Source organism: Dysidea avara, chromosome 7 (assembly GCF_963678975.1).
Source record: "Dysidea avara chromosome 7, odDysAvar1.4, whole genome shotgun sequence".
Taxonomy (NCBI): domain Eukaryota; kingdom Metazoa; phylum Porifera; class Demospongiae; order Dictyoceratida; family Dysideidae; genus Dysidea; species Dysidea avara.
In genome coordinates this window covers 2,738,886-2,766,188 of record NC_089278.1, presented here as the reverse complement: position 1 = coordinate 2,766,188, position 27,303 = coordinate 2,738,886, and the positions used below count along the sequence as shown (strand labels likewise).

The following is a 27,303-nucleotide window of genomic DNA, read 5'->3' as shown; positions in this document are numbered from 1 at the left end:
TACGTTAGCTGGTTTATACAGCGGTACAAGTGTCCCTCAGGGTAAGGCTGGTTCAGCTACTGATGTCATGAGTGATGCCACACATTTAATTGTAATGAACAGTGGGTGGGTGTGGCTGTTACACAATTTGTTTAATAAGTGTTGCTATATTACACCTGTATTAGTAGTGGCATGACGTAATGGTGCACCTGTCATCATCTCATCATCAGAAAACTGTATGCCATCAGGTTACTAGCATTTTGTCCAAACATATGGTCTAGACTAACACACACTCTACAAGGTATCGTTTCTAATGTACCTATCAAATGTAAAGCCTCACCCCCACCCTGGGGATCCCCACACACCTACTGGGGATTTGACATCTACATCTTGTCCCACCCCTGGGGGCTTTTGATAATGGCAGTTTGCTGCAAGCTGACCCAATAATTATTTTAATAGGTAAATCAGATTCTGTGGAATGGAACGGTAGCTACTTAGGTAATTTGAATTAGTGCTCACCTCTTTATGAAAACCATTTTACTTTAATGCTGTATCCCATAGGATGGTCTTTTTTTATCAGTTGTGCACCACATGTTGAGAAAAGATATCTAATTTGTAATACAGCAATATACCCCATGCAAAACAGTTTAGCTGTATACAAAAATAACATGCCTAGCTAGCTATATATCAAACTGACAACTAAAGGAGCTAAGGCCACTCCAAATAAATTCTCTGTTTCCCGTCCTGGACTCAAGCATATTTGCATGCGGGCGGGCGGTCCATTCCATTATTTCATTATAAGATTGGCAGCTTTTCAAGCCATTACTTGCCTGGCACAACCATAAAAAGCATGCTTAAGCTTGTTCCTTCCTTTTCAAGTTGCAAAAATAGTACAAACGTGAAGTTTGTGCCAACTCGATATCATTTACTGACACGTGAGCTGACACTGTTTCAAGATGGCTTTTACTGAGCCTCTCAGTATGCAAGAATAACCGGAAAATAATGGAAGAATACGGAATAATGGAATATTTAGAGCTGACAGTAACTAGATGCGGGCGGTGGACGGGAAACAGAGAATTTATTTGGAGTGGCCTAAAATCTGGTGAGGCCAAGGAATGAATGTTAATACCAGCAACCAAGCAATTAATTGGCTATAATTCATAAAATAAATAAATAAAAAATTGGTCCTTTATCATTGACTCGTGCAGTCTTGCTGCTTATTTAAATAGCGTCCCTGTAATTGCCTGGTAATCTTTTTTTCTCCTCTACAATGACTATTATATTGGAAAGGTACCAATTTACTAGCCAATTAGACTGACAGGGAATTAATTCCAAGTCAATGATAAAGGACCAAGATTATAAAATATTTTTACTAGAAAGTTTTTATCACGAAAAATTTTTGCACGAAAATAAAGCGAATTACGGTATTTAGTTAGTCTCGCGTGGCCAGACCCTTTCCGCGCAGCCGCTTATCGATTGGAAATTATAAGCGCGGCGCTACAAGGCGGCGCTTATAATTTCCAATCGATAAGCGGCTGCGCGGAAAGGGTCTGGCCACGCGAGACTAGTATATAGTTGCCAGCATAGGCGGCGGAAAGGGGGGGCTAGGGGGCTAAAGCCCCCCTCGGTCTGCCTCTCAGTATGATACCACGCCTAAGTTATCCTTCTTGGAGTGGGGCTGAAAACCGCGATAAAGATCGAGATACTCTAATACAGCAGTCAGTCTAATAAAGCAGTCACAGTATTAGAGCAGTGTGTAGCGAGCTATGTAAGGATTTTTATATAGTTTATCAGCTATGAATACGTAGCTGGTGAGGTGGGCAGCTATTGTTAGCTGGTTGCGACCTTTTTTTTTTTCTTTTTTTGGTCTCACCATACCAAACCAGAGACTAAGTCTGGGTCAGCCCAGCCCCCCCTCATATCAACTACTTCCTCCGCCCCTGGTTGCCAGTGTATATTAACATTCATTTATTGGCCTCACCAGATAATTAGCTCCTTTAAATACCAGTCACTTTTACCAAGAGTTCATGAACTCTTACTTTTAGCTTAATGGACACGTCTTTTTTGTCTGTTTTTAATTTGTATGGGATAGCTGTATTGTATCATAAATCAGTTATCACTCTGAGTTTTCTAGGCATAACATGTCGCACACGATTCATTGATAAGACTGTCTTATGGGGATACAATGTAAAACAACAATTTAGACATTAAAGTAAATGGTCTTTGTAAAGAGATGGTCTTATTAGAAGATGGTCTTTATAAAGAGGTGACCACCAATTGAAATTATTTATGTACCATTCCATTCCACTGAATCAAAAACAGCATTTTAACATCAACATCATTGCAGCCATTTCATGACCGCCACCTTTGATTTCAGGCCGCACCCTTTTTATACAGCTTGGCTTTTTGCATGGATGTAGGAGTAGCTATATCACCTACAAAAACACAAGATACAAAAACAAAACACAACAAACTATGCATACACATCAGAAGTTGACAAGCTAGTGGGAGGTGAACAGAGCATGTACCTGTGTGCCGATCAGTTTGTGTTATGTACTTCAGGTTGATGTGTCAAATTTTGTACAATCATCTGAGGCCTCGAAGAAGTAACACCGCATGAAGCACAGAGCATTCGGTGTGCCTGGGTAAGGAATGACAATTACTTGGTAAAATTTTTTGGTATACCAGAAGAGATCATCTGTTCTGGGGTGTAGACCAGATGTTACTAGTGGAGTGTTACTTTGGTGACATGACCGCAGCACCTAGCTTTACGACTCACCAACGCCACAGGAAAATGATATTGATGGACCATGCCAGTCCCCTGGAGCTCCATGCAACTGGACACTTTCACACGCTCTATACAGCCAATGAATATTACTTTCCTATTTTATTGGGCGCACATTGTTTAAAGAGATTGGCACTGCAATGGTCAGAATAATTGATGCTTTGCATAGTACAATGTGTAAAGTACCATTGATGGCAATGTCTGAAGTGAAAAAGGCAATACATGGCACGAGATATGAGAGATTGGTCTGGCTATCATAACGTGAAACTGTAATGGCCATCCACATTCTAAAAACTAGCTTGTGGTTACATGGAGCCCAGTTATTGCAGCCTACACTATGTAGGTACAGTGGTTATATGTAGTCACACTAATACACATCAACTAATGACTGTATACAAGCAAGTGTATGTTCTATTAGAGTGCATTACACATGTTTTGTCTCTCACATTCCATTCCTTCAATTAGTGTATCTAACATAATTTTCTTTTACTGCTGTAATTATATACATTAAAAATACAAGAAATGTACAGTGGTTATTTAATAATACTGTTAGTTGTTCACGTTCTAATGTTGAGTAATGTATGAATGATTTGATTGATGAGGATTTGGTGACTCTTGTTGTATTGGTCTAAAATTAATCCTGCCACTGAATATCATCATGACTGCATTCTTCTATAAATAATGTCAGTATTGAGCAACCCATTTCCAGTGTTGGGAGTAACGCGTTACGTAATATTATTACTTTTGTGGTAACAAAGTAATATAACGAAATACGCTATAAAAACAGGTAATATAACGCAAGCTACTTTACTTACAAATGTAACGCGTTACCTAAGTAATATAGTTACTGTAACGAGTCTAAAATTACGTAATATTATTACTACAAGTAACGAAGTTACTAATCTCGTTGGTTATCCTCTGAGTAACGCCTAGCCACAACGAAGTAACGAGGTCTACTTATTCACCAGCTTCTTACTTATAACCAAAATTTGCATATTGTCCAACCACGCAATCATGTCACGTGATAAAGTGGTAGTTTCACACGTGACAGCTTATGGCTGTGGACACAAAGTAATATAATATGTAATATTATTAGTTACTTTATTTTATGGGTAATATGTAACTGTAACTAAATAGTTCAGTTGCAAGTAATATGTAACTAGTTACTTTTACAAAGTAACTTGCCCAACACTGCCCATTTCCCAAATAAGTGCTAGCTTTATTAATAAAATTTGCCAAACAATTCCTGATAATAAACAACACACAAAATTCATTTACTATAAATTTATAAACGTCAACTACTTGTATTCAGTTTTGCTGCTCTTCATTACTGACTGAATAATGGACTGGATAGTCATAAGGATCTGGGTAGTAAGTGGTAAGACTAGGGTAGAAATTGACTGAAGCTGGGTTTATGGCAGTCGGGAAAGATTGCAGTGATGTGAAAGATGGCAGTGATGCAATTGGCAGACCTAGAATACCACCAATAGTTGGGGCGAGCCTGAGCGAGCCCCACACTAGCTGGTCAAACCCGTGTGTACGAGCGTCAAGTATACGGACATAGTTAACGATCAAATGCGGCGATCATCGTATGTACGAGCGTCACGTTTACGATGATGAACGAGAATGTAACGGTAGAACGTATGTACGAGCGTCACAAACACGGATGGCAAACGAGAATGTAGCGGTCCAAGGTATGTACGAGCGTCACGTATACGGATAGCGAACAAGAATTTACCAGTCCATGCTACCACGTGTGCAGATTGTGCCACATGGCAAGTAATGTGGAGACTGATGAAGCACGAGAAGAGAGGCTACGAAGAAGGAGAGAGCGCGACCGAATTCGCAGACAGACAGAAACACCTGAACAAAGAGATGCAAGGTTTAATATAATCACTTTACAACTCTAGTAGAATTACTCAACCATTTTGTATAGATTGGCTAGGCGCAGAGAGTATGATAGGAATAGACGTACTACTATAAGATTACAGCAGAGTCAGTCAGAAATAGAAGAGAGCCTCAGGACAAGAAGAGAGCAGGCTAGGACAACAAGACGGACCGAAACTGCTGAAGAAAGAGAATCAAGGTAAATTTGTAGGACAGTACTTTGATTTTATTCCTACATGTACTGGTACTTCTGCTACTTCATACAGACTAGCTTTAGCTGTAGTTGTCATTCTCACCAAAAATTAATCCTCAAACATATAGCAAAGCTACTAACCGGCAAATGTCAGTATCAACATCAATTGATCAGGCTCGCCCCACAATGCTTTTAGCATTTGTCTAGTATACATATCATACACTGTATGGTACTAACCATGTGGGTTTGGAGGAGGGAAGATAATGGGTAATGGGCTGGATGCAATTGTTGGTATTAAATTCTGCTCATCTGGTCTGTTCTTGAAACCTCTAGCATAGGGGTTGTGATCCACCTTCAATTGTGTTAACTAGAGGTAAAGATTGATTACATTCTACATAATTAGTAATATGATTTTTTTTTGTGATGTAATTACCTGTGGTGAAAGGTAAGAAGTTACAGTAATAAAGGTAGTGACTGGGAATCTAAAGACATAGCTTGCTTTCTCAACATCATTTTGGGGGTGACATTCTTCACCATATGTTTCTTTAATGTGTACCTCTACCAAATATTTGTGCATTGTGTTTAATAAAACCTGGTAGTGATAGACATCAGAAATTGTATCAACAACATCATGTGTACTCACGTCTCCATTCTTGCTTGTTGAGTGGTGTGTCAATTTCATGGTCTTGAAATCTAATGGATGATTATTCAAGTGTTCTCCCAGTGCAGGGGTAAATGGGTGCTGATACTTCATTTGACTTTCGTCATGCGTCACATCTGTTCTGTTAATGCTGTGCCATCTGGAGTCCGTATATTTATACCTGAAGCTGTCTGCACACACTATCTGCAATACTACATTATAAAGAGCTCCTGGCTTGAGTCCCGATGGAGTAACGACGACAAACGGAAACATCCTCCTGTAAAGCATGTAGCTATAATTGTGGTGCTGAAATACATACACAATAATTCTTACCTGCCAGCTTTGGTCAAAATCATTTCATTACCAACGAGATAGAACTGTTTCCACAATTCGTTCTCTTGCAAGGAGACATGAACTGTCTGTCCTGATCCACTGGCTCCACTTGACACTTCCGTTCCGCCATCGGACAACCTGAGTAGTACAATGATTGACAGTACTGGCACGATTGAGTTGACACTTACGTCGATGCAATGTCACGACGATTTTCACATTCACCACTGATGATGCTTAAATCCTGACTGCTACTACTGCAGCTACTACTCGAGTAGGTAGGAATAGAGGACATTAACGAGACTTCTGAGGTGCTGCGATAGCTTTTCAGCATAGCTTGAGCTGTCATCCGTCTTTAGTTACGATTAAAAACTTAAAAGACAGCCACACAGTTTTCAATTTATTTGCTGCTTGAATTAACACGTTTGTCTGTCCTGCAAAATTTGCAACAGCCAGCAAGTAGTGACGTAATTAACTTGCGCGAAGCGGCACTTTGGTGACCCACTCGTTAATTTCTAAGAATAATGTGGCGGCCCACTTTGAAAGGTCACAACCTCAACGCATACCAGCTACTCAACATCTCCTTTGCGTGAAATAGCTGGCAGACCACTGATCAAGCAGAACTCACGAGACTAATCTAGGGAAAATCAGCTGTCCCTGGGACCAATTGATTACTCTCTTCCTCTACTTTTACACTGTTTGACCTGTTTTCACCAGCAGGTCCCTTGGCTTTAAGTGCGTATTTAACCACTGGCTGGGATTTAATATCATGCATGTTAGCCATACAAAATACACACATATCATTATTAGTTAGGCCAGGCCAAGTTGATTGACAGTTTATCGTCCAGGATATTTGAAAAAGTCATGCGGGCGGGAGGTCATTTTTCATATTTCATAATGTTTTTAACATGGAAAAACATTTAAAAAGTAGCTTCGCACAGTTGCTAGCTACTTTAACAATGATTGCAGAGCTTATTTGATTACGTCACTGTTAATACTTAGCTATTCGTTTATGCAATCTCTCTTTAGAAATCCATTTATTGAAGGTACTAACAAGTCCAGGCTGGGAATAATCGTCACGTTTGTTGCACACACCATGTTTTAATATTAAAAAAACGAGTTCAGAAGCGTAAGCAATGATTATCACGTGAGAAATAATGAATTATGAAATTATTGCTCTATTCCTAAAATCCCATGCTGGTGGTGACGATAAACTGTGAATTAATTTGGCCTGGCCTTATATAGACCCTGAGCTGCTACCATAGCAACATCCGCTATCTTGGAGTACAACCCCGTTTTTTTGTTTTTTTTTGCAGCCCTGATAGCATTGGAGTAAAACAGTTCCAGGAAGTAGAGCTGCTTCTATTTTCTACGACAAAGGCTGATCAGGTTAACCCTATGCTCTCTCCTACACTATCAGGGTTGAAAAATGGGCTGTACTCCAAGATGGTGAAAGTAGCTATGGTAGCAGCTCACCAAGGGTCTATTGTCATAATGTATTAAAAACCTCCTGTATTCATGTCTGGATGTAACAGAAAAATATATACGTGGAGCTGAAAATCATTATAGCCATTGCATGCATCATAGCATAGCTACACATACAGTCAGTATGACCTGCTACTGTGCATATTGACACCTATACATAATCTGGACACTTCTTAATGGGCTTTAGTATGTAAACTGACCTGGAAAGGCAGGTCAATAATCAGGATCCTTGATTGATCCAAAGGTGGCTATATGACAAATTATGCACATCATATTGTGGAGCCTTAACTTGTGACCCATGTGGTCTAACATTGATAACAACAAAGTAACATTCACAGCAACAATTTACTTTGTGTGTATATGTTGCTGATTAGGTGAGAACCTTCAGGTAAGAAATCACACACTGTGTATACAAGTATCCCATGATTAATTGCTGGTGGAGTATGTAGGATTCCCATATATGGTCAATCATGTAACACAAAAGGCTAGACTGAATATTGGAGTGATATACATACCTACATCAATGCAGTAAATATGGACTAAAGATATAGTGGAACCTGTCTTAGCCAGCATCCATCTGTATAGAAAGGTCACCAGTCCTTAAAGTGGCTAATTGTCTGGGACTCAATGGCAACATATATACATAGTGCAAAATGAAAAGGATGGAAAATGGCGCTGAACAAACAACAATACTGGCAAATGTACACTGTGTACTGTTTTGTTGATAACTTGAAGGGATGTGGTGGGCATGATGGGTAAGCAACAAAGTATAAATCTTGTAAGCCATTAAAGAACTTATCATATATGTTAAGTGACTGCTGGAATAATAGTGACAAGACAGTTTGCTGCTTAACTACAGTATAGCTAAATATTTTATGGCTCTCTTGAGTAAATCTTGTAGCAATGTTTTACTTACTGAGGTCTCATGATCACAACAGAATGTTAGGTTTCGTCAAGGTTCATGCGTCGGCTAAAACAGAAAGTGACTCGTTCATGGTGTGACAAAATGGAAGCCTTATAGTCTTTCCAAATACAAACATCCAAGTTTGACAACCCATGCCTTTGTCATGATTGAGTCTACTCACATGTTAACTACAAAAACATCTTCACGCTGGCAAAGTTCTAAGCCACTAGCTATCTTCAGTATTCACAACACAGGTTATGATTTGTAAAGTCGTGCCAATTGGAAAGGCTATAGCGACTAAGACTTTGTTTTGTCAGACCAGATCACAAATTTAATACTCTTGTACCAGTGATCACACAGATTACTGGTATGCTTTTAACTCTCAAACTTAACACCACCTACATGTACATGGAAATAACAACACTATACTGTTAAAGTAGCTATACTGCAGTGAAAGGAAGCCATGAAAGTTAATGTTGCTTGAAATGTTGCCACTGGAAATAAATCTGTCTTCTCAGGTCATTCTCTTCACTGTTCTCTACTCCTCCAATATGCACTTTGTGGAGCATGTTACACATAATCAAATATTCAAAATACTAGCAAGAAAAATTATACTGACTGGCAATCAAGATCACTATCACCTGATGCTACAAGACTGAGAAAGGCAAAACTGTACTTCAAGACAATAACATTGCACACTACCCACAGAGTGTCCATGCTTGAAATTGCAGTTTGGTAGTCATCATGTGTCCGACTAGCTGTAGAATATATGGTAGCTACTCTACAACAGCTTTTCTCAGTTCTAGCATCAGGTGATGGCCGGTACCATATACAAGTTAGCTAGCTACATCATGAGTGACCAGTACTGAGTGATATCTGTTGTGTCAACACTTCAATACAAACTTGTATATAGTGTGGCAGTGTAGACTTGCCTCTACATGTCACCAGGGTTGATTTACTTTAAAAGTGACGTCAAATTAGATAATTAATTGATTTAATTAGCACTTAATCTCGCACTTAATATATGTTTTGGTGAGACAGTGTGCTCTAGCTGATCCGACGCCGAGGCTCTGGCTGATGAATGCAAGGATGAATGTCACAGGCGGTGGCAGTCTAGAGTAAAGAGGCCTGAGCAAACACTACGACAAACCTGAGTAGTAAAGGTAGAGTTATAGTGAAATTAATTCTTACCTGTATTTTGCCAACCTGCTGTTCCCGTCCCAAACTGGCATGCCAGGGTGTAGTTTCTCTCGTCTAGTGGTGGTAACGTCCATTATTGCAGCTCGCATGGCAATGGGAATACTTTTTATAAAATTCCTTCACTTGTAGAAATAATGGCTACTGGCTCGGTGGCTGGAAATGCTTCTTTGGATTGTAGTACTAGTTTCACCATTAGTTATGGGAATAATTTTACTGTGCGATAAGTGCATAATTCCTTATGCTTGCTTCAAGTTACTCCTCCTTTTGTAGCAGTAGAGTACCAGTCATCTACTGCCTACAAATTAATTAAGTCAGAAGCGAGGTCAGAAGTGTAAATTGTTCTTGAAGATGCTGTATAGACCCTTTTCAGGTAAGCTGCTGTCAGCAACATCCGCCATTTTAGAGTACAACCCATTTTGAAACCCTAGCCTGGTAGCATGGGGGAAAGCATACGTTTAACCAGGTCAACCTTTGCTGTGGAATGCAGAAGAAGTTCTACTTCCTGGGTATTGTTTTACTCTTATAGAAAGCAACACTAACAGGGTTGCAAAACGGGTTGTACTCTAAGATGGCGGATGTTGCTATGGCAGCAGCTCACCTGAAAAGGGTCTATATAATGTATTCTTCAAACTGTTTTTGTGTTTCAATCAAGTAGCTGTTTAAAAGAAGTCATCTGTCACTCCTTCATGTGTTGTGTGGATAACAAATCTTATGTTTGCTAAATCTTTCACTTAACTGAGGAGAGACTCTATTTTATGGCTGGGTGGTATTGAAAGTTTATATTGTATTGCATGAAAATTTTATATGGAATTTAGTTTTACCGTTGATGTCACATCCATAAAATTAAACATCCATTAATAATGTTTTATAGGGCAGCACATTGTTGCAAAGCAGCTAGCATGGCCATCATGGATTTTGTCTTATTCTATGACTACAGAAATATCCTTGCTGCATACAAGACTATTTGAGCTGAGTAATAGTGGTGATTAATCAATTGTCATGATGGTGAGTAACAATTGTGTTAATGATAGTATATACAATCATGCTGACATGATAAATTATACATACTCAAAGTAAGAGCAAACACAATAGTGTTGAAGTTGAAGAACTGTGATAGTGTTGACTACAAAAACAATAAGTAGTGTAATAGATAACATAACAATTTTTGCCGATGGAGTAATAGTAATATCATGATACTACCATTATCGTGATATAAAAGTCAGTAATGATTGTTATAGTTACACTATCACTCAATTCTAATTTGTTGCTCCACTGAAGCACTTCAGTCATGATCACATGATCTCAACACATGTGAACACTGCAGTAGCAGAAACCGCTACAACTACTACACTCCATGCAATTGTATATGTGGTTCCCACAGATGGAAGAATCATGTCTCAACAAGGTATAGCCAAGCTTTCATAAATTTAAAGTCCATCAACTTAATTTAGTAGGATTATATGGCGAGGCCATTAATTTTTTTCTTGTCACATTTTCATGCTATTTATGGTGTTGCTAAATGTCACAATATTTTCAAAATAGTCAAATGTATTATTAGAATAACTGGCTGTTATATTGGAGTGCTTGACTGCTCTATTAGAGTATCTTGATCTTTGCTTTTTCTAGAGCAAGGAAAGTGGCTATAGGGTTAATTATTAGTAGTGTGGTAATGTTCTTGAGGTACATTATTAATTAGCTTCTCAACATTCAGTTTTGTTTGCTGCAGTTTAGCCCGATAGAGATTGTCTAGGTGATTGTACACTGTTTTGGGTGTCACATGCAAAGAGTTGTAGGAGCTTGAAGTGGTCAGGAGACTAGACTATGCCTTAGGGAACACTAGTGCAGAATTTGTTCATTCAATATAATGAAGAGTTAATAGGTTGTAGCGCTTACTGTATTGTTAACTCTTGGTGCATGTGAAGGAGTCAAACCCTAATTCATTTTGTTAAAAATTCCATATTAAGAAATGGAGTGTGTCTAATACTATCTGGTGCTCTATAAGATTATCACTACCATATTGATTACCATCCCTGACGACGATGAAGTAGTATTAGTTGGGTAAAACTAAGCCCAAACAAGCCTTCAGATCAACCCGAAATGCTTTAAGCAAGTTGCTACGGAATTAAGTAAAAAATAAATAAAAGGAATTTTCTAATGATTGACTTAGTAACTGACTGATGCCTTCAGACAAGCATAACTCGACAACAGCTAAGGCTACAGGCTTGATTTTTTCACTGTTCGATGTCGCTTTGGCCCCAAGAGGTGCCTTTTGGCATATACCACAGTACGTACAATGCATGACTTACCAGTGTCCTCTTTGTGTCTCATTCATCTTTGCTGACAGCGAAAAGTGTTGATTTGCATGATGGCTTCCCTTCATAATGGAAATCGTCCATATTTTCATAGTGGCTACTTTGATCACTTTTTGAACAGTTCTTGATTCGTGATGCTGTGTAACAGATTGAACATAACTTGACAACGAGATGTAATGGATACTTCACTTTTCAGATTGTGATAATTGATAGCTGGGATATGCCACACCATTTCTTTTTCTTAATGCAGTATGCGTAGGTTCACCAGTCATAATAATGTTATTTTACAAAAAAAAAAAAAAAAACCAATGCACAAAAAATAGGGTTTTTGAACTAAAGATTAGGGACCATAGCACATCGATAAGAAGTACTGAAACAAGCTGGAGTAGTGCACAATATTAAATCACAATAAAACAATAAGAAATTTTATATCCCTACTGTATGTGTGCATTTCCATTATGGTATCTTGAGTTTTTAAGTGAATGTGTTTTTTTTAAAGTGTAACATTTCTACTTTCTCAACATTGAGTCATGTCCTTTTGTCTGTCGAACACAATATTACCAACATGCAGTGCTGAATAATCTCTCTGATGAAATTGTAGTATACAGAGAGGTGTCAGATACTTCCTTGCAATTCATGCAAGTAGAGGATACCATGATTTATTCTCCATACAATACTGTAATGGACTAGTATGACAATGAGTATTGGCTCAATCTCCAAGATAATTTAGTATCAACAACTTTTTCACATGATGTATAATCATCATCATGTTCACTGTCGTGTTCTTTCATCATTTCATCACAGCTGTAGCTCAAAGAACACTCCTTTGACTTGTTAAGCTCTTTTAGGAGAGGAGGCATATATTGGGGTTGATGGACTCTCAGTTGTGTTGGACTGTAGAGTTTCATGACTTCTTTCTTCTTCATTATCACTCTGTTTTTGAACCTTGGATCTAATTGTATAAGCAGTACATCTATTGAGCTTCACAACTACTGAATTGGGTTTGCGTAGAGAGAAGCATTTTTTTCATAGTCATGATTCCAAAGTCAGTTTGAAGCAACTCAGTGAGTGAATTAAGAATAGGAATAAATAAAGCGATTGAGGATGTGTCACTGCTTAAGTCTATAGTACCATAGATAATAGAGTACTTAAAAGGGATAGGAAACACAATAACATGACATCACAAAATACGTACATTTCTATTGGAATTCCGTGTATTACGTCACTAACATACTCGTTACGCTTGCTGCGCTTGTATCAAAGAGAGACAAATTGTTGTAACGACAGAATTTTGCAACCAACAACTGTGAAACTTCGCTACAATGAACTCAAGTAAGTAACCGAGGGAACTAGGATGGTACCAACCCTCAAGGAAGTTGTGCGCAAAATTAAAGGAGATTGAAAGTGAAAAAAATGGCCCAAAAATTACTTTAAACCACTTTACTTTCTTCGTAAATATATTCTATCCTTTTAACTGTGATAAACCTATTCCTTACCATTTAACAGAGAGAACCAGAGGAAATATCAGAGCAAAACAGTAACTGTTGCTTGAAGAAATGACTAAGTATCTTCCATTTTTTACCAAAAGTTTAAACCACCTTGTAGTGCAACGCAACGGTAAAAGACTGTGTTGGTGACACGCCTAGCTTACCACAAGATTCGAAAGTGGAACCGGCTATAAAAAGAAACAGTATGGACGAGGCATGAAGGTATTATGAGCGAAAGTATGACAGCGTGTAACAATTACGGTTAATGCGATGCGCTTTGTTACAAAATCTACGGTCTGAATTCTCTCGCTAAAATCTCTCACAAAGGCCTAAATACTTGCTGTAGTCTGTTGGGTTACTATTTACGCTGCTTAGAACACTAATTCCCATGCTTGAGCACAAAACTGTCTTGCCTTTTCAAGTCACGGGTAACGGAAATCAAACGGGAAATCGCTTGCGTTTCCTATTCCCTTTACTCTATTATCTATGATAGTACACATAGCATATATATTCTGCAACTGGATATGTGATGGCTGTTCATATTGATATGTCATTCTAGCTCTGTTCAGCTTTATTGTCTTGAAGTTCAATGGTCAGATGTTTAGCTTTTCTCACCATCAGGTGATGATATGCTCATATTAGTTACCTGTATACGTAAAAAATTTCGAGGTGGAAAATTTTTATAGATTTTGTAGATCACCTTTCACCTACGAAAATTTTCCTCCAAATCCAAATTATATACATATAATTAGCTATTGTAACTACCTATCTACGAAAATTTTCCTACGAATCTTGCCATAGTCGTTCATCTACGAAAGTTTTCCACCTCGAAACTTTTTACGTATATGGTACATTTATGAGTGACATCTATTTTGTTTTGACACCACCAGTGTTATCGACACAAATGTGTAGTATGGATGTTGTAGCCTGTCCTTGAACTCATAAATGAGTTTAAACTTGCAACTGCATCAATACATACATTCTTGACAACCTCATCTGTCATGAATGTTAGGAAGATACAGCAATAAATGTTGTTTGTGGAAATATGTCTTGTTTCTTTACTTAATATGCACTCTATCCAGATTGTGGAGTGTTAGCTTGCTTGTTAACTAATGCTAGCTTGCACCATAGCTTGAGCTGAACACGTAGTTACTGAATTTAACAAGCAAGTCATCTTTAAAAAAATGGTTGTGATTAAAAACTTGAAAAACAGCCATACAGTTTTCAATTTAATTGCTGCATTAACACGTTTGTCTGTCGTACAAGATTTGCCACAGCCAGCAAGTAGTGACATAATTAACTTGCGAGAAGTGGCAGTTTGGTGAAATGTTGGCGTCACTTTCTAAGAATAATGTGGCAGCCTACTTTGAACACAACCTCAACACATACCAGCTACTCAACATCTCCTTCATACGAAATAGCTGACAGACCACTGATCAAGGAAGGCAGAGATCACTCAACACAGGTTATGATTTGTAAGACTATAGCTAAGACTTACTTTGTCAGACCAGGCCACAAAATTAATATTACTGCTTGCTCTTGTACCAGCGATCACATAGACTACTGGTTATGTGTTGTTGAACCTTGAATCAGGAATACCACCCTACAGACTTTAATCACATACTTGTGCAGTGTGTGTAACAAAATCTGTGATGTAGATAAGGCTTGTGGTGACAGGTAGAATAATACCAACGTAAATGCTATCCTTTCTCATTGTCTTCTTTGTTACCGCCATTTCTGTAGTATTCTTATTGTAATTCTACTGCTGCAGGATAAATGCACATTGAATTGGGTAAATTGCATGATTTAACTCTTTAGCTTTTGAACAAAATTTTAATGGTTACTTGTTATTGCACCTGAATCAGGAGTACAAGCTTACAGTGTGGAAAATCCATAGATGATGTATTAGATAATGTAGACCTGCAGGTGTATTAAAATATTCTTTGTTGCAAGGTTATATCCAGCTTTCCATAGTATGTGATGGAACACAGCTTGCTATTGGTACTAGTAGCAGCAGAGAAAAGGCTGCCAAAAGAAATATATTATACTCACATTGACATTCTTGATAATGACTTAGTTTCATTGTTTTGTAAAGACCAAGTCATATGGTTGCTCCAGGAGTGGATGGATGTTGGTATTTCATTTTAACTTCATTGTGAGTGACATCCAATGTGCCTACCCAGCGGTATTGGCACAAACTGTGTAGTAGTGTAGAGAACTGTTGGCTTTAATCCTGTTGGAGTTATGACGACGAAACATCCTCCTGTAAAATAACATGATATAGTGACCACCAACATCAAAATGCCTTCCATGCATGGTAACAATCATCTTGTTGCCCACAGCATGGAACTCTTCCCACAAGCAGTGTTTGTGTAGTAGTAGACAAGAGGTCTAACCAACTTGCACTACACTTCTGGGTTGATGCTGCAACTTGTACATGTACAAAATAAGGGAACAAATTCAGACCATTCCCTCAGTTATTTCACAGTAGATGTGCTTATAATGTATACCATGTGCATAGTAAAAATGTTCAATTTTTGATTGGAAACACTCTCAGTCTAAACTTTGTCTGACGCAGCAGAAATCAACATTATTACTGGAAGCTTCTAAATTTCCATCACATACCTGTGGAGTATGTGTAACAAAACATGTAATGTACACTGCTACATCATTACACATGGGAAAGGATAAGAGGAGGTATAGAGGAATGATTGTTGTTGACAGGTGTAAACAATATACAAGGCTGAACAATGTACGTGTCATCTGGTAAACATTGTGGTCTGTCTTAAGATACACAAATGGGGTTGACTTTCAAACTCAGGAAATAACCCTGCATATAAAATTCAGTGGGTATAATAATGCCACTATGAATCAAAATTGGTAATGTGGCTCCTTGCCTGAGTGATGTGGCCGTTATACGCACACTTGGCAATCCCAGGCATTGGTAGATTGTTGCATCATCAGTAAAATAAGCAATGATGCCTGCCTGTAGATACACAAATGACAAATGGAAATGTGGAAGCTTAATAACACTAGTTTTTTAGCTCTTTCATTAGCCACACCCACTTATTGCGTTGCAAACATATGCTCAGCCATGCCCATTTATTAATAGGTGTAGTCTGTAGCAATAAATAAATTCTGATGATTACTGAGCAACCAATGTTCATAGCAAATACCTCCCAGGTTTGGTCACAATCATCTCATTGCCAACAGTTCTGTGTTCCTCTCATTCTCATACAACTGGACAACAGGTCTAGTGTAACCCACATCTTGCACTCCACTTGACAGGTCAGCACTTTCCAGTTGACACCACAAACTATAAGAAAAAAAGAATCAATTCAGACGTAAGCATGGTTACTTTCCAGGTGCATTTTTTGGACGATTTCCACCTTCAGACGTGTACCATGGTGATGGCCATTGGGAGAGTAGTTGTCAGGTGACCAGTAGCTATAGTCCTAACTTCAGCAGAGCCTGCTGCCATGTTAGTGATCATATCAAGCATCCAATTTCTGTGGTGGCAAGTACGATGACACTGCTACAAATGTTGTTACTGGAAATGGGAAATTAAAGAGCTCATCTTCCCCATCACTCTGCAGTCTGCACTAATTCAGTACATAATTCAGTGACATATTTTATGATGTAGACAAATACATCAATATATTCTATAAGCCTGTGGTGACAGTTAAGATGTCACTGCAATAAATGTGGTTATTGAGAATTAATCTTTTGTCTCATTACTCTGCACTAGTCCATTATGTATATCTGCCATGCACGGAATGTTACAAAATACGTAATGTATAGAGTAATTACATCAAGTCATTGTACTGCTGTAGGTTGCAAATTGTGGACATCTTGAAGTAAATTGCATGATTTAATACTTGAATAAAATTTTAACAAATCGAATATGCGTTTTCTTGAATCAAGAATGTTAACTTGCACCGTAGCTTGAGCTGAACGTGTAGCTGCTGAATTTAACAAGCAAGTCATCTTTATGATTGAAAACTTGAAAAACAGTCACACAGTTTTTGCTGATTGGATTTACACGTTTGTCTGTCCTGCAAAATTTGCCACAAACAGTAAGTAGTGTCGTAATTAACTTGTGAGAAGTGGCAGTTTGGTGAAATGTCTGCGTCCCACTCGTTACTTTCTAAGAATAATGTGGCAGCCTACTTTGAACACAACCTCAACACATACCAGCTACTCAACATCTCCTTTGTGTGAAATTTCTGGCAGAGACCACTGATCAAGGAAAGCAGAGCTCATGCAGCACAGGTTATGATTTGTAAAGTCATGCCTGCCAATTGGAAAGGTTATAGCTAAGACTTGTTTTGTCAGACCAGGTCGCAAAATTAATATTACTGCTTGCTCTTGTACCAGTGATCACATAGATTACTGGTATGCTTAACATTTGACATCACCTGCATGTACATGGGAATAACAACACACATTTAATAATGCTACATTTAAAGTAACAGCTGTATACTGCAATGAAAGGAAACCATGAAATTTAATGTTACTCAAAATGTTGTCAATCTCTCTTCACTATTCTCCAATATGCACTTTGGTGTATGGAGCTTGTGCCACAACATCTTATACACAATAAAAGTAAAGCAGTCAATGCTACAAAATGCTAGTAGAACCAGAAAGAAAAATGATACTAGTAATCAATGTCACCATCACCTGATGCTACGGGACTGAGAAAAACCGTTGTGTAGTCACTGTACTTCAAGACAATAACATTGCACACTATCCACAGAGTGTCTATGCTTGAAATTGCAGTTTAGCATCAGGTGATGGTATCCTATACAAGTTAGCTAGCTACACCATGAGTGACTAGTACCGTGGGTGACATCTGTTGTGTCAACACTTTGATATGAACTTGTATTTAGTGTGGCAGTGTAGGCTTGAAATGGCTTCCATCCTGCATAAAGACCTCTACATGTTGTCACCATGGATACACTAGTGGTGATACACTGAGAATATCAACTAACATTAACTTGTTGTACGCACATCATAAAGGCACAGCCTATATATACCATAACTGAACAAATTCAACAAATTTAATCACCTCTGGCATCATATGTAGCTGGCATTAGCTACAGCATCAAAATTAATATGCACAGTGCTTTGATAATTATTAATTAAATAAGTGCTTAATATCATAAACTGCACTCTGTGCTCTGGCACCAAAGCTCTGGTTCTGGCTGATGACTGCGAGGATGAATGTCACAAAGTGGTGGTAGTCTAGAGTAAAGAGGCCTGAGCAAACAGTACGACAAACCTGAGTAGTAATAAAGGTACAGTTATAGCAAAACTTTACCTGTATTTTGTCAGAAGGCTATTGTTTGCAGCTCACGTGCTAATGAGTGTATTTTGGAGTATATTTTATAAAATTTCTTTGCTTGTAAAATATCATCAATGATGGCTAGAATTTCTTTTAGAAATTCAGAAAATTAATCAGAAATTTAGTTTGACATTTCCAACTCAATAGACCAATCACATGGGAAAACATTGTGAGTGGATTGAATGTGGGAAAATACCAATACCCACGATACATTACAAAACTCACAACTAAGATTTTCTCAAGCAATATTGTTTTACTACTGAAGGCCTCTTTTTGCAATGGTATATTGTACCTGTTGAACATATCTCTGAACCAAAACTTCTTGCTTAGTGGTTTAAAATCACTGTAGAACGCTTCACTCTTTATCCACTCATACTCATTACACCAAGCATTTGTGTGTGAAAACGTGACTCTGGAATGCTGGATAACCCCTATTGGCAGTTCGGTGGTAATAAGCTCAGTCAGTAGGTGCTTAGTTGTACTCAGAAGAATGTTTACAAGTGATTGATCTGAGCTCAGTTTGTGGGCCAGCAGAAGGTTTGTCATAGTTCAAAACCACATGTTGGTGTGAGTGCTGGTGATGACCCACATGCAAACTAGATAATTGCTAGTGGAAAGGATGACTGCTAACAAAACTATGTGGAAAAAATGTACGCATGCTGATAATCCAAATTTCGAAATTTGCTCTAACACCACAGTAAGTTAGTACAAACTTTGGCTGTCAATACAAAACCTGTTTTATGCAGTACAAATTTCACGATTAGCTATGGCCAAAATTTTACTGTGCGATAAATGCATACATAATTCCTCATGCTTGCCTCAAGTTACTCCTCCTTTTGTAGCAGTAAATAAACTAGAGTACCAGTCATCTACTTCCTACAAATTAAGTCAGGGGTGTAAACTGTTCTGGAAGATGTTGTATATAATATGTGTTTATGTATTCTTCAAACTATTTCTTTGTAATTCAATCAAGTAGCTAAGTCATCTGTCAATTCTTCATGTGTTGTGTAGATAATAAATATCTTATGTTTGCTAGATCTTTCACTTAAAGGAGAGACTCTATTTTATGGCTGGGTGATATCAAGAGTATATAATGTGGGAGGGAGAGTGTCGAACTACGCTATAGCCTGTGAAAAATGAGCCCGTTAAGTGTTTCCGGATATTTACGGATGCCTACGTGTATTTACGTAATCTCGACTGGTGTTGATAGGCACGAATCGACACGTCTATGTCAAGGCGGCTAAGACCTCATGGCCGCAAGAACCAAAGTGAATGATGGCTGAAACCCCTTCGAGACATACAGTGGTTCAGCAAAATGTTGAAATGTCCAGTGATATTGAACGGGAAATCGATTATGAGTTGCAAGATGGCATCGCCGGTGACAGTGAAGGGACTGAAGCGAACGCAGTAAGTGAAGAACGAGGTGAAGGAGTGTCTGGAGAGGAGAACAACGGTCCTGTAGAGATTGGGGAGGTGGATCGAGCGGAACATGAGCTTTTTCATCACGAAGTGTGCGAGCTTGGGACCAATGATTTTCCGGATCTGTGTTTTGTTAAAGCACAAGATGACGCAGGGAACTCTATAGTAGTGATAACTCAGCAAACACTAATGTTTCACCGTCCATTTGGCTTTACTTCGCGAGTCCAAGTAACCATCAGGGGAATGGAGTACGAAGTTCATGTGATGATGAAGAAACTGATTTCAGGTACCTTGAAGTCTGTCAGTGATGTGAAGGAATTGTGCAGTCAATTTTGTGCTGGCTCTGGATACAAATTTTGTCCTGGTATTGACCCAAAGTATTACAACTCGCATTATTTTGAATCTATCCGCTTTGATATTAAAAGTGTGAGGAAAACTGCAGAACCTTTTTCCCGAATAGACTCAGTAAACTGCAAGCTATGGTTTTTGCTGGCCAGCAATGCAACTGCAGCTGAAAAAGCATCTATGAAAGTTCACTGTGCTGCTTGTAAGAGGCTAATCCACTATTTGAATTGCCAAAGACGCCGTACTTTAGCAGAAAGCCCTAGTCGAAAGCTGAAAAGGCAATTGTCATCATCATGGGCCAGGCTTTCATATATGTCTCCAGCTAGCCAGAATAAGAGAAAATGCCATGCGCAAAGTGAGAGATCCAATTTATTACGAAAGTTGGAAAAGTGTTCCGAGTCAGATGTAACGTTGAATGATGAACAGCATGACGAGATGTGTGCTATTGTGGAGAGTATTAGGACTGAAGAGTTGGAAAAGATTTTACTTGAAGGTAGTGAACACGGAGTTGGTGATTTAATGAAGGAGATCTGGTACACTGATAGTAAGCGTCAGAAGCAGCAGTTCCTGCATGATCAGTCCAAGAATGGTAAGCTTTACAGTACTGTTTTAATTGATTATATTATTATTATATGATTGTTTGTCAGTTTCTGGAGAGCGAGGTAACAGATGGAGCATGATAACTGTTAGAATTGGTCAGTTACTTTGTATGTTGAATCCCATTTATATAGCACTTTTATGTTTAGCCTTAGCAGTATATACCAGGAGTCCTGCAGCTTATGAGGCTCTTAAAAGTTTTGGAATTTTGCAATTACCATCCAGGTCAACATTACAAGCCTACACTGGAGCATTTATGCATGAACCAGGAGCAAGCAGTCAGTGCATAGAGAGGCAGGTTGCTCGTTATGTAATCTTCAAGGAACAGTGCAGAGAAGCTGGTAAACAAGAGCCCAAATTGGATAGGGTACTCATATTTGATGAGGTAAAAGTTGCATGTCAACTGATGTGGAACTTGCGTAGCCATCAGCTGATGGGCCTTGCCATGACCCACCAAGAATTGTCTTCTCTTAACGACATTTATAGATTATTGAAAGAACCTGACAGTGCACAGCAAACATCTTATACACTCCAGTTTCTATGGCATGACCTTACCAGTGAATTTGACATTGTGGGACCTTACTTTACAACTTCTTCCATGGAAGGGAAATTTGTCATGGCATGTGTTTTAGAGACAGTCAAGCTGTTTCAGTTTTATGGCATGAAAACAAGCCTGTTGGTTTGTGATGGTGCATCTTCGAATGTTTCAGCCATAAAAGCAAGCCACAAACACAATGGAGTATATTCAGTTGCTCAAAACAAAGATGATATTTTTGAAGTGAAACCATGGATGGTGAATCCATTCAATCCACCTCATCACATTTACTGGCTAATCTGCCCATCTCATCAGGTATGTACCAATCATAATGCACGTAAATTTTTACTTTCTACCAGCTCAAAAATATGGTGAATGCACTGTTCTCTTCAAAGAGCACTGGTACTAAGCATTTTCAGCGCAGTGGCCAGTGCAAGTTTGGATGGGATACAATTGATGACTTGTATCAACGAGAATTGAGTCGAGTGAAGCTTAATTGTGCAAGAATGGTACCAAAGCTGAAGGAAACTCACTGCTTGCGGGATGCATGGACTAAATTAAATGCCTTACCAGCAAAGATATCTTACCAGCAAAGATAATGCAGTTAATAATGTGGTTTTGTGAGAAATGTGTATGTATGTCATCTGGCTGTGAAATAGCAAGAACAGGTATTGTCAGAGCTCCACTGGTATATTCATCAGGACCATACTACACCTGAAGAAGCAGCTAAGACAGCTGAAACATTGGCATACTTGGAAGCCTGTCAATGCCTGTTTGAACATGGGTTTCTGAGTCATGAAAGAATTAGAGGTCTCAATTCTGAGGTGCTGAACAACATCAACAAGGGATACCGCTACTTTTCCGGATGGCTTACTGATCTGCTTGAATGCGGTATTTTACTTTGAACACATGTGTGAGATTTTAGTTTTCTTTCTACAGACCCAAATTTCCCACACACTTCCAACACACAAAGGGAGTTCCTGTCATGGCAAAGTAAGCTGATTCAGAATGTGTGTATTTTATATTTTTCTATTTGTAGCATGGGACCTTCTACGGATAGATGTCTATGGCTTTAACTTGCTAAATGGTTTTTTAATTGCTATCCAACATACTTTATTTCACCCCTTCGAATTTCTGGATCTGCAGTGGAGAGTCTGTTTAGCCAATATAAATACAGTGCTGGTGGAAAGTTGGATGCGGCAAACTATGCGACAGCAAGATGTTCTCATTTGGTTAAGCAGTGTGTTGCTAGCCATCAAACTGGGAAAGATTATCGAGACCAGTCTGTTGGAATTGAGCTACCATTAGTAAAGCACAAGTATGGTACAGCAAGCACAAAGGACTAGTTAACTTGTAATATATTGACCAGTGTATTAATGTACTACTTTATCTTTATTGAAATTTCACATGCACAATATGTGCCAAATCATACAGTCAAGAATGCATGTACTATATTGCAGTGAACTTAGTCCCCAGTTGCGTGTGATGAGTTAACAGTGTGTTCCGTAAGTTTACTTCTACAGTGGATGCCACACCCTTCTTAGTAGCTAGTTGTTGTTTCATTGAAGAGACGAACTCTTGAATTCTAGTATTGCACAATTTCCTAGTAAACTCTACAAAAACACTTTCTAAAACTTTTTCATTGAAAGTCTCGATGTTTGGTAGCTTTTGGGCCAATACAGTTTTAAATGAAGCTCGTAGATCATGACGTGCAGCGACAGTAGTGTGTCCCACCTGCAAGAAACAACACCAATCATAATTCGATTTGCAAAGGACAACAACATATTTCAAAATATACACAAGCGTTTGAGACTATCACACCCAGTCATGGTCTCTAATAAAGATGAATAGTTTTTATAAAGTTAAACTATCTACCAGTGTTCACCTTTATTAAATCAGCCCCATGTTCATTTAACCCTTTTGAATTGACCACCTGCTTTAAGACCATGTCCACTTCACGAAGGTATGGTACAAAAAGTGGATCAGGGAAATACATGTAACCCCTGTCACGATACTTTAAGTATCCTGGAATGCACGATTTGTCCTTGGTATTGATAGCTTGTAGCACAGTGATTTTTTGAGAAAGGACATTTCTTTGGTCATCAGAGCACTGTTTGATTTCCTTGTATAGCGCATGCAACATACTACAAAGTGCTGCTCCTCCAAAACGATAGTACACGCTGTCTTCATCTGTTCCTATTGTTACACTCCCAGACTCAACAAGTTGTTTCTGAAATCGAGTTAGATGTTCTAATAAAAAGTGGTACACAGTAGATGACACTGTTATCATAACCTTGTTACAGTGGGGAACAGGCATTCCATTTGCTTTACAAAATTCCAACCATGTGCTTCGAAGGGTATTCACAGGGTGTTCAGCCAGCTCTTGGTAATCTATGTCTTGCAAAGAATATTCTTCACTAAGCAGAAAAACACTACAGTAATTGTGCCAATCTAGCTGGAATCGTAAGAAGGAGTCTGGTAGTTTCTTGCTGCTGATGTAAAGTGTCCCAAAGTAACGATGGTGATGCACAAGCACTTCTCGAAGAGGCTGCTCTGATGTACACAACACATTTGCAAAATCTTTCAGTAATCCACCATCATCAAAAGTTTCCTTCAGTTTACTGATTACTTCCCACTGTATAACCTCACTATTGATACTTTGTATTGACTGCAACAACTCATCCCTCTCTGATTTCTTCATTGCTTTAGTTTTACTAGTTTTGCCCTTCTTTTGAGAGGTTTTCTGCTGCATGGCTTGGGCTGCTTGAGTCGTGGTTGCTCCAGCACTTGAACCTTTGCTGCTTATAAGCTCTGAGCTTTTTGTTCCCTTTGAACTGCTTGTTCTTAGACTAGCCTTCTTTTGAGCAGGTTTTTGCTTTGTGGCTAGGGATGCTCGAGCCGTGGTTACAGTTGAGCCATCGTCGTTTGTGGACTCTGATTCCTTGGAATTGCTTGCTCTAGCCTTCTTTCGAGGGTTTTTTTGCTTCGTGACTTGGGCTGCTCTAGCTGTGGTAGCTCCTGCATTCGAGTTTTCTCCATTATTTGTCTCACACTGAGTTACGTCCGTCCTTCTTTGCTTGCTCGCCGATTCTACTTCTTTTTCTAACAGTTTGCGCCGTGTACTTCGTCTTCTGGCACCTACAACGCCATTCTCAGTCAAACTGCACTCAGCCATATTTGTGACACACGTGCATATAAGCGTGCGCGCCCTCAACCCACAGCATCGCACGCCGGTCTCACCTATTTACACTTCTTGTCGAGGCCATAGGACTTAACGGGCTCATTTTTCACAGGCCATAGCGTAGTTCGACACTCTCCCTCCCACATTATATACTCTTGGTGATATTGAAAGTTTATATTGTAGAAATTTAATTTTAAGGTTGATGTCATACCCATAAAATTACACATCCATTAATAATGTTTTGTTAGGACTCCAGTATGGGTTTTGTCTTATTCTATTACTGCAGAAATATCCTTGCAGCATACAAGACTATTTGAGCTGAGCAATAGTGGTGATTACTTGATTGTCATGATGGTGAGTAACAATCATGATAATGATAGTATACAATCATGCTGACATGATAAATTATACATATTCAATTTAATAAACATGAAAGCAGGAGCCAACCAGAGGAGGTCGACAGAGCCTTTAGAAATTAATTACGTAAAAGTTGACACTCTGCAATGAAATAAAATTTGTGGAATATGTAGCAAAGTGTGGCATCATCATTGTACCCAGTTAGTGCTAGAGGATATGTGTCAAATAAAGTTATATAATTTTCACCTCGATATCTATGGGTTTTTTTGCAAATAAACGAAGTACATTGTATTTTTCATAGTGGCTACTCTGATTGCAGAGGTGCTTTTTGAACAGTTATTGATTTGAAATTCTGTGTAATGGGTTGAACATAGCTGACAACGAAGTGTGATGGATACTTCACTTTTCAGACGATAATTGGGGCATGCGGCACCATGGTATGCGTGGGTTCACCAGTCATAATAATTATTTATAAAAAAAAGTTAACAAAGAAGTACACAGAAAAATTTGGAATTTTCAACTAGAAGAAGTGTTATATCCCTACTGCACTCAAGCACAGTAGGGATATGATACTTCTTATTGTTTTACTGTGATTTAATATCATGCACTACTCCAGCTTGTGAAATTTCAGTACTTTTTATTGATGTGTTATGGTCCCTACTCTAGTTGAAAATTCCAAATTTTCTGTGTACTTGTATGTATAAGCATTAGATGGTTTCTGTTAGCAAGGGAAGCCATCACATGCTATCACCAAATTGACACTTTTCGCTGTCAGCAAAGATGAATGAGACACAAAGGAGGACACTGGTAAGTCCATGAAGAATGCATTGTACGTACTGCGGTATGCCAAAAAGCACCTGACGGGCCGAAGCGACGTCAAACAGTGAAAAACCAAGCCTGTAGCCTTAGCTGTTATCGAGTTACATTTGTCTGAAGGCATTAGTCAGTCAGTTACTCAGTTAGTAGAAAATTCCGTTAAATAAATTATTTTTAAAATTCTGTAGCAACTTGTTGAAAGCGTTTTGAGTCGATCTGAAAGCTTGTTTGGGCTTAGCTTTACCTAACCAATACTGCTTCATCATCGTCAGGGGAAATTGAGGCTGTTTTTGGGTGATATTATTTCATGGGCCACGCCTACTCCTTTGTGGTCCCTACTATACAGTACCATAGATTATATATTCCCTACCCGGGATTGGAAACCGACGCAATCAACACCAATCAACAGTTTCACTCAGCGTTGAAAATGATAGAGCATAGTGTAACGGAATCTCGTTTCATTACACCGTGCTTTTGCACAACTGGTGGCAGGTGATGATGTCGTCTCGAGCGAGTTCTCGGGTCAAACAGGGTAAAGACAGTACGATAGATGCTAAAAGAAAAGGTAAGTTTCATGTTACAAAAGCTCTGAAGTTGTTATTTACATAATATAACACTTTCTCTCTTCACTCTTTTTGAAGAAAGGGAAAGCCTTGGTTCATTCATGGCAGCCATTAGAAGCGTCCTGGAAGACAGTCCATTTGAAATAAAATCCCAGGTTACAGCTGAGGCTAGAAAGGTAGCTGTGGATTTGTTAACGTGGTGTTCAAACGATGCCAATATGGAAAAATGCTATGCATTCACAGCAACACTTTTACAAGACTTAAACTAGCCTATTCTGTCCTGTAAAAAATAGTTCTTCAACAGAGAAAAATTATGAAGGAAATACTTTTTACTACGTTCATCAGAAAACTTCATTACTCAATGGGTCACATTTTTAAAGCTGGCTGATTTGTCTCCGACACCAATTCTGTACCAGCACCTCACCGACTTTCTTTTTCGGAAACTTTTAGACAACCATTGTACGATCTCATCCCACGGTGGACCATTGTCATCAGTAATCACACAGCGTGAAGGAAATGCTGTACAGTATGCTGCTGGTTTTGTGTGCGAAAAGGCTTCACAAAAAAATTGAGAGGAGTAAGCATGACAATAAAGAAGAGATGGTACAGTGTTTAATGGCATTAATCAAGGATAAGAATAGCAGAACATGTGGCAATTCTGAAGAATGGATTGTGAAGGTAAATAGAGGAGGACTGTGTCGTATCAAGGAGGCCACTTTTAATGTATTTCTGGCAATTGAGGAAGAATTGAAGGAGTGTCTTAAAACACTCACAGAAACACCAAGAAAAGATGAGATCATTCAAAGGGTTACCACAAATGATGATGTAGAATTCTACTGGTTGATCGCTACAGCCGATTTCGAAGTTGACGATAGAGAAGTGCACCAAGAAGTTTTAAGAAAGATAGTGGAGCTTTATGTAACAGTTAGAGGTTTTTCTTTTGC

The 27,303-nt window shown here is 38.7% G+C and overlaps 1 protein-coding gene and 1 long non-coding RNA gene across 2 annotated transcripts; one reads left to right on the top strand and one right to left on the bottom strand.

The window, feature by feature from the left end:
* Nucleotides 1-4,072: 4,072 nt before the first annotated feature.
* LOC136259869 (T-related protein-like) lies at nucleotides 4,073-5,855 on the bottom strand. The gene is made up of 5 exons (XM_066053423.1): nucleotides 5,818-5,855; nucleotides 5,488-5,761; nucleotides 5,278-5,436; nucleotides 5,082-5,211; nucleotides 4,073-4,236 (listed from the first exon to the last, which is right to left on the bottom strand). Exons 1-5 carry the CDS (start codon nucleotides 5,838-5,840, stop codon nucleotides 4,073-4,075), a joined length of 750 nt encoding a protein of 249 aa, XP_065909495.1. The 5' UTR covers nucleotides 5,841-5,855.
* Nucleotides 5,856-9,231: 3,376 nt separating this feature from the next.
* Nucleotides 9,232-24,947, top strand: LOC136259893 (uncharacterized). The gene is made up of 3 exons (XR_010703384.1): nucleotides 9,232-9,366; nucleotides 10,275-10,408; nucleotides 24,910-24,947. It is a non-coding gene; the product is annotated as an uncharacterized lncRNA (long non-coding RNA).
* Nucleotides 24,948-27,303: the final 2,356 nt, after the last annotated feature.